At 36.4% G+C, this 12,135-nt stretch overlaps 1 protein-coding gene across 7 annotated transcripts in view; it reads right to left on the reverse strand.

Annotated features, from left to right (window-relative positions):
* Positions 1 to 12,135, reverse strand: part of LOC128987315 (uncharacterized) — a 168,233-nt gene that overhangs the window by 91,747 nt on the left and 64,351 nt on the right. For all 7 annotated transcript variants that reach the window (XM_054408111.1, XM_054408128.1, XM_054408144.1 and 4 more), the window contains 2 exons: positions 10,995 to 11,174; positions 10,193 to 10,324 (listed from right to left, as the gene is read on the reverse strand). In XM_054408111.1, coding sequence (XP_054264086.1) covers positions 10,193 to 10,324; positions 10,995 to 11,174 — 312 coding nt within the window. The remainder of the gene's footprint in view (positions 1 to 10,192; positions 10,325 to 10,994; positions 11,175 to 12,135) is intronic.

Raw genomic sequence — 12,135 nt, forward strand, 5'->3', positions numbered from 1 at the left:
GAGAAAGTATACAGGGTGTCACAAAAAAGTGTGATGGGCTATACAGGACCTAATTCTACATGCAAAATTAAGTCATAAATGAAGAATAATATTTTTTGGATTTCGGCTTGTAATCCGTCATTTTGTTTTTTTGGGAAAATATTTATTATTTCAGAAACCCGTTGAGATATTTTTACGAAACTTGGCAAAAGTGTTTCCACAAAAGAAAGTAGCATTTAAAAAAAAATTTTAACTTTCCAAATATCAATACCCCCGCCACAGCAAATCTGCAGACTAAGCGAATTTCCATTTACCCGGCTGGATTTCTACTAAAATACTCCCTAAAAATTGTCAGATTTATTTCCTATTTATAGCAATAATTTTAGTGAGTAGTAGCATTTGAAAAAAAAAATTAACTTTCCGAATATCAATACCCCCGCCGCAGCAAATCTGCAGAATAAGCGAATTTCCATTTACCCGGCAGAATTTCTACTAAAATATTCCCTTAAAATTGTCAGATTTATTTCCTATTTAAATAGCAATAATTTTAGTGAGTACTTAGGTTTGCTGCTACAGGCAAGATATTGAGTTGTGTTTTATTTTATTGAAATGTTGATAGCTTAGTATGAAATTAACAAAATTGCCAAATTTGATTAAAATTAGGGGTGTGCGAATATTTGAATCGAATCAAATAGTAAAACTACTATTCGATTCGATTCGTTCTATCTGCGAGTATTCGATTTTTTGAATAGTTCGACGGTGGTCGAATAGTTCGGACCTTTTCGAATACTTCGCATCTGGTCAAATAATTAGTTGGAGCTTTGGAAAACATAAAACAAATCAAGTTGGCCAAAAAAGTGTTTCAAGTAATTAATAAAAATTACCATCGGGCTAAAATACGAATAGTAATCAGTTTCTATCGACTATCGAGTGACAACGTTTCATTTTCAACTAATTGTGTAATCGTGTTGTGAGTTTCCGATGAAATAATGTCCTCCGCCATTAGTCAAATAAACAATTTTGGTAAAATAGTTCCATTCTAACTTGGTTTGAAAATAAATAAAAACTGTAAGCTGCTTCAGATTAAATAAAAATGCAATACAATATTTAATCAAAACTCACTTAGATAGTTTATTTTATTATTTTTCAACATTATTAAACTCATTATGTGCTGCAAAACACTACGTTAGCATTCATCCGCCTTCATTGTTCTTGGCGATGGCGATCGGGTTCAAGTTACGTTTTGTTCTGGGATCACGGTAGACCTACATAAATCTAGCATACGACATTGATGTGTCTATTTCGAGTGAAGTAAAACAAAACTGAAAAAGTGATGGCGAATAAGATACCAGAACAAATTATACTGAGTTCTCTTATACATGGTACCAAAACGCACACCACCACCTTTATAAACTTGAAATATGATATATATAAATGTTGTCTGCTAGATAGATTTGCTGTGATCCCAGTGTAAAACGTAATTCGCACTTGCTATGGAAGTCTGCTTCTATTCTTCTGCTTCTCTAGCAGACAACAATAATTTCTGTTCTTTCTTTTTTCTATTGCATTAGCGCAAGCTGTGTTACAAGACAGGAAGTTTTGAGGTTGGAGTTTAGAGACAGTTTGTTTAGCACGTCTGCGCTAAGTATTTCAGCTAAACTTAGTAAAAATGTGTGTATATTTTTACAACAGTTGCTTTTATATAGTTGGATATTGCCTAAAAGTTGTAGGCCTAGGCTTCATTTAAGTTTGGTTGAATGTTAAATGACACAAGATGGATTCAGATGAAGGTGCCGATTTAGGCCTAAATGTGCCTTCAACATCATCACAAGAATTCAAAAATAAGTAAAGGAGTTTAATTTGTGATTTTTTGTCAAAAAGGGCTCTGTTGCAGAATGCAACACGTGTAAAAAGTCCTTAAAAGTAGGTTAAAAGTTAATAATTATTATACATTTCCTATGTAACTTAATAAACTCATTCTAAAAATGCATAAGTTTAAGTTAGCCTACATTTAGGCTAAAAGGGGCTTTATTATTTCAATCGAAGATTTAAGCTAGGTACTGTAAATGGTTAAAAATATGGCCTAGGTTCTTGTACCTTCAAACTTGGTTGTCCAGTAGCCTAAGCCCAAGTCTTGAGATTTGGCTATGTTAAGTTATGACAACAAGTTTTATTTTAGGCATAGGCCTACCTTTTTAAAGTTTATGTTCTAAAACATAAACTTAGGGCTGACAGTAAGTTGTAGGCCTAAATCCCTACTTAGTAAAAGAAAACAATGTGCGTTTTTATGTGGTTATAATGATTATCACTACCCAATTGGTTGAATGTGTTTTACAAAATTTGTTATTGGTAATGCTTTATAATTTTGACTAATAAAACTTGGTTTAGGTTTGTACCTTTACTTCTATAAGTATAAAAGAGGATGTTTGTATATATATATATATATATATATATATTTTTTTTTTTTTTTTTTTTTTGTTTGTTTGGCAGTGATAAACTCAGACACCGCTGAACCGATTGCCACGAAACTTGGTACATACGTGTAGAATTTCATGGAATAGGTTTATACACCATCAATTTCGTGATCCGTCCAATCGGCTCCGCCCCAGTGGCTTTGGAGTTTCCCATGTTAACCTTATGAGAAATGGAATTAATGAATCTTAACAGCTGTTTCAATTAAACAAGTTGGTTCTGTTCTATGATGTTCAATAGCATTAAAGTTACATGGATTACCAACAGGGTGCAGCACTATTATTTCTTTTACATTTATGACAACAGCTAATTTGCAACCAAAAGGTGAGTGAGCGTAGCGAACGAACTTCAACCTGGAGGCAAGTTAGCGTAGCGAACGAGCTAACCTGAAGGCAAGTGAGCGCAGCGAACGAGCTCCAATCTAAAGGTGAGTGAGCGTAGCGAACGAACTTCAACCAGGACATGATTGAGCCATGCGAACGAGATCATCTTGAAAATTAAGAAGTTAAACGGGGCAAAGCCCGCGGGTTACAGCTAGTATTATCTAAGTTCAGTTACCTATTGAATTAAACTAGGCCTAAATTAAATAAATAAAAGATACATTTACAATCTACACTCATTCTGAAAAAAAATATACCAACAGTTTTAGTAATTAAGTTATCGAGAGTTGACTTGATATTGCTTTCAAGTTTCCATTATTTGCGGGTTAGTATTCGGTTAAAAAATGTTCACTATTCGAATACTATTCGAGGGAAAGTATTTGATTCGAAAAAATTTGAATTTGATTCAAAATTCTCTCTATTCGATTCGTATTTGATTCGAAAAGAAAAAGTAGTATTCGCACACCCCTAATTAAAATATATCCATAAACAAGCAAACTACAACAGTTTATTTATTCTCCATAAGAATAACATGGGAATTTTTAAAGTGTTTACAACAAAGTATGTAACATTTGCAAAAAAAAATTTCACCAAATTTCTAAATTTGATTTTTTAATGCCAAATTTCATGAAAACCGGTACCTAAATAAAAGTTTTGCAAGGCACAATTTTTTTCATTTATAAACAAAAATGAATAAAATTGGTTCATAAATAAAGAAGCTGTGTTCATTTTAGTAATTTAGACTGCAATTGCTTAATTACATTGGTAGGAAGGATTGGATATTAGATGTGTTAGAGTTGTTTGAGGCAATCAAAATTGTTGAAGTTGAAGAAAAGCCAACTCATTCTACGTCATTGTCAACGGCAAAGAAAGAAACCCTTGAACGTTTAAAAAATCCTTCAATCAAGCAAAATTTGTTACCGTTGTGTCTTTTTTCGTGTTACTTTGGTGAAGTAGGATGGCTAAAATTTTTAAGGTATGCCTGATTTATCCTATCCTTTGTCTCCTTAATATCTTAATGTGCAAGTGATGCACTAGATCAACACATTTTGGGAAGGACGAATTATCAGCCAAGGACGAATGGGAGGTCTTGATCAAAATGTTTGATAATAAGGCAATCAGTAACTCCGTCAAAGTCTTTAGAGTTCTTTCACTTAGAATGGGATGAAACAGACGACCCCCCAATCAAGCTTCAACTAATTAAAAATAACCATCGTGAGTTTGGTCTGAAAACTTGAGTCATACAAAGAGTTCCTTGAGCTGCTGTTTGTTTTGAAAATACTATACATCATATTAAAGTGTTTTAAGACATTAAAGTTCGGCTATCTGTTCATAAAAGTGAACAAAAGCAAGAAGATTGAAGATGTTTCATCGGCATTGATTCTTCACAAACAATATATTCTGCTGTTACATCAAAACAAGGTGGTGTCAGGGCCGATTTACCGACTAGGCACGATAGGCCCGTGCCTAGGGCGCGAGGCAATTGGCTTGTTTGGAGGGCGCAAAAATTGGAAAATTAAAAAATTTGGTGGTTGTATTTGCATGCGATTGCGGTAAACTTCTGATAATCCTTCGCGGCTGCGTGGACATTGTAATTGTCTACCGCGGCTGTGTCAAAATTCTTATCTTTCCCCACGGTCAAGTGGACATTATCATCGTCTTCGCGTCATAACCCCATGTTTCTTCATGTCGTCGATCGCGGCATAATTCTGATCATCCCTAGCGGCCTTGTAGAAATCATTATTGTATCTCCCGCGGTCCGGTAGACATCGTAATCTACTCCTGCGGTCGTGAAGACATCGAAATCGAAAATTGCTTCATAATCCTTGCTATTTCCCACGGTCTTGTGGACATTATCATCGTCTTCTGCGATCGCGGAAAAATATGATCATCCCTCACGGCCGTGTGTGTCTCCCGCGGACACGGAAACGTCACTTTTGTCATGCACAATCACGGCAAATTGAAAATTCCAAGTAGAAATACAAAATTCACTCACAAATATCACTTTTTGGTTATAAAAAGTCACGCATGATTCCCGGATTTCCCGGTTGGTGGACACCCTGTTATATATATTGCAAAGGGGCGCTACTATAAGTTGTGCCTAGGGCGCTGACAGGGTCAAAAATGGGCCTGGGTGGTGTTTTTAAAGGCACATACAAGACTGACCAAAAGAAGAAATTCATCAAAGGTGAAATGTGCTGTAAATACTCTAAAGCCAAAGTTCACTTGCTTCGTCAATGAGCCCGTAATCTCTTGAAAGTTTGTACTATTCTAGGTTTGGTTAAACAGATATTACAAACTAACTAAAAAGAACATTTTAAAAATAAATGTCTTTTAACCCTCCAGCGGTTGCGACAGTACCCGCCAGCCGCTGACGGTCTACCGTCGCATGCGACAGTTAACAATCATTTTTTTAATTATTATTATTATTATTATCAATTATTTAAGATGGGGACGCCACTATGTGCGTATTTTAACCCAAATATGAGTGAAGGATGAGTGTTTGATGAGTGTAGGATGAGTGGCGCGATCTTGTAGTCTTGTTAGTGACTAAGGCCGACATGTTCCTTAGACACAGCTGTTAATTAATAGCCCATACAGCTAATGGCAACTAAGGGACCTACAGTTTATAGTGGAATCCGAACCAATTAATGCGCTCTAAAGCCCCTTAATATAACACAAACTGTATTGTATATAGTATCGTTGTAATCGGCAAACTACAAGCTTTCTCCCGATGCCTGCCTGCAGACGCTAGCTGTATGTTCTGTTGTACTGTGATCAACAAAAGTTGTAACAGCTGTCTGCTATCTTCTGCTAGTAAGTTGCTGTGTTTACTGCGTTGTTTATTCGCGTTTGCTTAGTGTTTTAGTTTAATTTTTCGTTCTAAAATGGATAGTAGTGATATTAGAAATGCCCTAGAAGATGATATTAGTGATTTAGATGATTCAAACGTGATAGATGATCCTGATGAACCTGTAAGTGATTTTGAGATTGACATTCCTGAGTATGAGTCAGATCAGAACACTCGCTTACAGACTTCTCCAGTGGTAGTGAAGACAATTACAGCCCCCATCTAAGCGAATTAGATACCTCTGAACATGATGAATTAGTTGTAAATGAAGAAATAAATGAACCAGGTAGGCCTACTCAACCACCACCTCTTGTCCGTCTTCCTTTAGCAGAACCTTGGGTTAGGGTTTATACCCCAGAGGAACCAAAAGACATTAGTCCTGAGTTTAGAGTTAGGGAAACGGGGCCTAAAGACCTTCCCCCTAGAAATAGTCCACCTCTGGACTATTTGTCATTGTTTTTGACTGTGCCATTTTGGCAATTACTTACACAGGAAACAAATGCCTACGCTGACCGTGTAATTGCAGAAAAGCGGGACACATTGAGCCCTAAATCTAGGTTTCGGAAATGGACAAAGGTAACTGTCAATGAGATAAAAAATTTTTTGCATTGCTCATAAATATGGGCCTGTGAAAAAAAATGTGAGACACTATTGGGACACAAGAGAATCTCAGCTAAATCCTTTTTATGGCAAACACATGACTGTCAACAGATTCAATTTGATTAACACATTTTTGCATATGACATCTGCACGTGATGTTCCAAGAGACCACCCCAATTATGACCCTTGGTTGAAGATCAGGTGGTTTTTTGATCATGCCAATTCAGCTTTCAAGAAGCATTTTGTAGCAAACCAACATTTCTGTATTGACGAAAGTTTGATTGGCATGAAGAACAGGTGCGCGTTCATCCAGTACTTGCCAAATAAAAAACATAAACAATACGGTATCAAGAAATTCCAATCGTGTGACAGTGAAACAAATTATGTAATTCGTGTAGAATTATATAGTGGGAGGGACTATCTGGCTGCAGGTGCAAACTCTGAAGAATTGTTTACGGAGCGTGTCGTCATGGAAGTTATGTCAAAAAGCAGTTTGCTCGATAAAGGTAACCATTTATTTACCGACAATTTTTATACCAAGATTCCTCTTGCCGAACGTTTACTGAATAGACACACCTTCATCACAGGAACAATAAACAAGAAATCCAGATTCCTCTCTAAAACAGTAAAAAAGCTAAGCTGGGTGAAAGGGAGAGCATTTATTTTAGAAAAGGACAAGTTTATTGGCCGGCTTTCGACAAAAAGTAACACGGAAGGGCGTTTTGGTCATAACCACTGCTTATCATGCTGAGGACCAGGTTGTGAGGAGCAAGAAGGGATTAGAAGGTAGATAGCCCCTACTTATCCACCACTATAACCAAAGTATGGGGGGTGTTGATGTAAGTGACAAGTCTGTCTATCACCTGTCAATCAATCGTTCAACAACCAAGTACTGGAAAAAGATATTTTTCAATCTGGTTGATCTTTGTCTCTTCAATGCCTACACACTGTACAAACTCAATACTGATAGGCCTAAGAGCAGAAGAGAGTTCCACATTGCTGTTTTGGAAGCATTGGTGGCCCCAGGAAATGTTCGCCAGCAACAACCTCAACCTGGACCTGCTGGAGATGGCGGCGGTCACCGTCTTGAACATCTACCCCGGAGACAAGAAAGGACCTGTGCTGTATGTGGAAAAGGGAAAATTAGAGGAAGGTCACATTGGTGGTGTCCAGGATGCAATTGTGGAGTCCACAGAGAATGTTTTCACTTGTTGGAACACTATTGGAGGCCTATGAGAGGTGTCAAGAGAGTACTGGCACCCGATAACTCTGATTCGGACTATTTGCAGTGTGTACATAGTCGGTTTTTTGTCATGTTTTTATTTATCAAAAGTGCATAAAACTATATATTTTTATTCCTTTATAAATTTAGAAACTAATGGATATTTTGACATTGTCATGAAGTGTTGTATAGTTTAATTTGTGGGGGAGCAAACTTTGGAAAGTTTTTTTTAGTGTCAATTTTTTTTTCTTTACAAGATGATATACTGAAAAAAAAATACAGGTTGGTAAAGTTTTATGTTATTTATTTGTATTTTATTTTATTCTGAATACAATGATATTTTTTTATTATTATTATTCTTTGTCATGAGAGCCGAAGCCCCCTGACTACATACCCGGTACCTATCGTGAGACATACCCGGGCCCCATGATGTAGGCCGAAGCTTACGCATCAACCTTTAGCACATCATGGGCGGATGACTTAAGGTCATCAGGCTCGCCGGCTGCCGAAGCAGACCCTTCGGAAAGAGGGTTGCCCCTCAATCCTAACCAGGGATTCCGGCTACTTGTTTAAGCGTCACTCCACCTGGGTTCCACCAGGTACAAAGCCCTAGAGGACCATAATGGAGCGCCCCGACGCATTTAGTGCAAGCAACACTCGGGACCTATCTAATCCCTGACAGGCAGAACCCGCCATCATAGCCAGAAGGAAGGGGACCGTCAGCACAACCTCCCATTTACACCACTACCCGATCGAGGCCTTACCCAGTTGCTGGGAAACCAGAGATAACCAGAGCGATAGATCCCCAGATACCCCTGGCGGGCTCGGACCCAGCACCCGATCTACTTCGTTTGCCCGTCAGACCCAACATCACTGCCAGGCCATCAGGGTTTCCCAAAAGGAGGCAGGTATAGAAGTGGGACCCACCCGGATGAACCTATCCACCAGAGGTGGCGACACCCTTGACTCAATTGAGGTTCCGGGAAGAACCCCCCACACTCAAGATAACCATACCGTCCGTGATCAGAGACAGGGATTGGTTTGCATAAGTGCCTACAAACCGTTACCCTCACACTGCGGAAAGTTACGTTTCCCTTGAGATATACAATGATATACAACATGTTATGATTTTCTTGGTAATTATATTTTTTATGAATTTTTATTTAAAAATATGCAAAATGGTCAAAAATTGCTCAACCGCCAAGGGTATAACAGTGAACTGCTGGAGGGTTAACAAACTTGGCAAGAAAGAAAACTAAACTGGGTCCATAACCTCTTGAATTTTAATGTAGTATAGAGCAGTCAAGTTTATATAAATCTAAGTTTTGGTAAATCAAGTGTAGATAACAACCTACATAAACTAAGCTTATGTGTGAAATAAATCTCAACTGTGTTTTAATGAACTTTACTGCTTACTAATAGTAAAGTAGAACCTCGATAACAAGACTCTCATGTGGGTGATTAAATAAGACTTTTTATCAAGGTTGACTTCTTATTGAGGTTTGCAATAACATGTGATTAGGGGTAAAATAAATTCAAGGTGACTTGAAAATGACACTTGTTAACAAGGGTTACTTGTTATAGGGGGGTTTAGTTATCAATGTTCTACTGTAGACTATGAAAAATAATATTATCAAAATAACAATCAGTTGTTAAATCAAACATGGTAGAAATAACTAGCTTTAACAACTATAAGTTACTCTTTCAGTTTTTAACGGTTAAAAAGATGTTTTAAAGAAAGAGTGGATATTTGACAATATATTAGGGATGGTCAAGTCTCGAAATTTCGGGAAATTTTTGGGAAATTTTAAATCTCGTTACACGAGACGAGATTTCTTTTTGGCCGAGATTTTTATCGAGACGAGAATTAAAAAAAAAAAAAAAAAAAAAAAAAAATTAAAAACGCCTGCAGAAAGTCAATGCAATACCCGCAATACAGGAGCGTGTTGTAGTTGCGTTTCCTTTGCGAAGGCGTTCTTATTTAATTAATTCTATAAATGTAAATATTACTTTAATTATTTTAATAATATTACTTTGATAACATTTAAGAAGTTTTGTTAAGTGTAAGCAGTGTGAGGAATGTTTTATTACTATAAAAAGTCAAAACAAGTAACTATTTTATAAAAATTAATATTGCTTTTATTTTATGATTTATTTTATTTTAGGATAAGTTGAACTCTATCCTAACTGATATCACTATGTTTCCTAATCGTAGGCATTTTTAATAAGTTAGGCGTGATTAATAAAAAAATGTTATGCTGATGTTTTTTAATAAAAGATTGTAAATATTCTTGCCTATTATCATTGATTATTTTTGTATTTAAACAGTCATCTAACAATGTTACAAAATCAGGTAAAAATTTTGAACCTTCATTTCCCGTTGTGTATGAGAAGGGAAATCCAGTCTCGATCTCGTCTCGAAATTTTATGAGAAATAAAAAATCTCGTCTCGTCTCGTCTCGAACTAAAAATTTAATCTCGTCCATCCCTACAATATATGAATATAACACTGCTGTTAGTTAAAAAAAATGAACAAAAACAAAATCCTATTCTAATATGCAAACTGGTTACTTCTTTAATGTGGGAATGGAATGTCAACTTCACAGTAGTCTGCCTCGTTAAGTTAACCTGGTTAAAGGTTTTAGATAACTACCGATATCAATCTAAGAATGTGAATATTAATTTTACCTGTTGTACTTGAAGGAGATGCTTGAGTAACATTTTTATAGTTTAAAACCTGATCTTCAAGTTCAAGAGATGAGTTTGATGGAAAGGTGGAATCAATGCGTTCAGGACACTTTCTTTTATACTGCCTTTCAACTGTGAACAAAAACCACCTATTGTAATTAACAAATTCATCCTGCTAGAGCATATCTGTCAAGCTCCTGTTACTATTACAAAAAATACATAATCTATACAGTAGAACCTCGATTTACCGGGGGCAGATCAACTGGGGGGCAGATTGACTGCAGTCAATAAATACCTCTAAAATAACATATACATTACATTATCCCAACAAAATAATAAAAATGACTATTTCCACCCATAATTGATGTGCAGTAGGCTTCCAAATTGTTTTTGCAATCAGTGCAATCGTTGCAAATGTTTCCAAGCAGCAACATTTCACTCACAATCTGACTTATCAACGTTCCTTTAAATGAGGACAATTAAAAAAAAGAATTCAACATCATAAAATATTTAGCCGAGAAAAATGTGTATAGAAGCAACTATTAATCTAAGGTAGGTGTGTTTGCAGCAAAACTATTTTTAAACGATTTTATTGGTAGCTGTGGCTAGTGCTAGTTACATTTCAAATGTAGCTCCCTCAACACTGTTCATATACCACTGCAATCACTACAAAATCGTGATCATTTCAAGTGAAAGCTGCAACAACAATCATGCAAACTTTGCTAACGCCTCATTGATCCATGAAATCACTATTCCTCTAGGCCCTAACATTTCTCATGCAACAATGCAGCATTAGTCTCACCAGAACTGGGCCTATCTGTTTTCCTCTTGAGTGTGACTTTTGAACACGGGCTAACTGTTTTCACCTCATATTTTTTACTTTTATTTAGTTCACTCCCTCCTTTTGTACTGCTTGATGATAAACTGCTAATTGAAAACATGCTTTGTAAACTACTCGGACTAGAAGATAACAACAAATCATCTGAAACAAATAACAGAAATAGGATGTGTAAAACAAAGTAATTTACTCAGGTATTTAATTAAAATAAAATTGTCTACAGGGAGAAATCGTTCACTGACTCCCAGCATAATTATCGAGTAAGTTCAAGTTGCTTAGCTTACTTTACTTATGGACAGTATCCTGACCACCACTTTAAGGAGGTGTGGGAATAACTGTGGTAAGGACGGACGGGTCCTGAAATAATGCAAAGTTTTCAGGAGAACAATACTTGGGAGAAAAATATTCCTGATTGTCGGGACGAGATTACATTTGAATCAGGATTTTCTCGGGACGGGATTTGATCTAATCGTTGGCGTTCTTGCTGCTTAAGTGATGATGATGCCTCCGCGAGACATGTTGACGATGGCATCAGAATCAGAAATCAGAAATCCTTTATTATCCTTAAGCAAAACAATCTTGCAATAGACATGGTCACATATTATGGTAAAATAGGGTTACACAGTAACCCAGTCAGACTAGATTAATAAGCTAATATTACAGACAATAACAGGTAAAAATTTTAAAGTAAAAAGAAGGCTATAGGCTGGGTGGAGAATATACCAGTACTTATTCCGTTACCCCGGACCGTCCTACGTAAATTTGATTTAAGAAACCCCGTATTGACTCTGGTGATCAACCAAGTCTAATTTTCCGACACGTTTACTTTGGTGATTACCAAGTATAACGACCGAATCACGTTTTAGTTAAGTTTCCAATTAATTAGGCTTATTCACATTCACGATAGGTTATTCAAAATTATAATTTAACTTCACATATTTTTCGAGTGGCTCATCCACTTGATAAAGGTAAGCTAAACATTGTTAGCAGTATTGTAATTAAAATTCTGAGCCAATGAACTCGAAACGATAATTAAATAACGAACACGTTAGAGCCCTGGTCTATCTCATGTTGGCTAAGCTATCTGGACAAATTTAAGGTATGA

The sequence above is a fragment of the Macrosteles quadrilineatus genome, unplaced genomic scaffold (genome assembly GCF_028750875.1).
Source record: "Macrosteles quadrilineatus isolate MER2022 unplaced genomic scaffold, UCM_ALF_1.0 Scaffold_1__1_contigs__length_201487025, whole genome shotgun sequence".
Classification (NCBI taxonomy): domain Eukaryota; kingdom Metazoa; phylum Arthropoda; class Insecta; order Hemiptera; family Cicadellidae; genus Macrosteles; species Macrosteles quadrilineatus.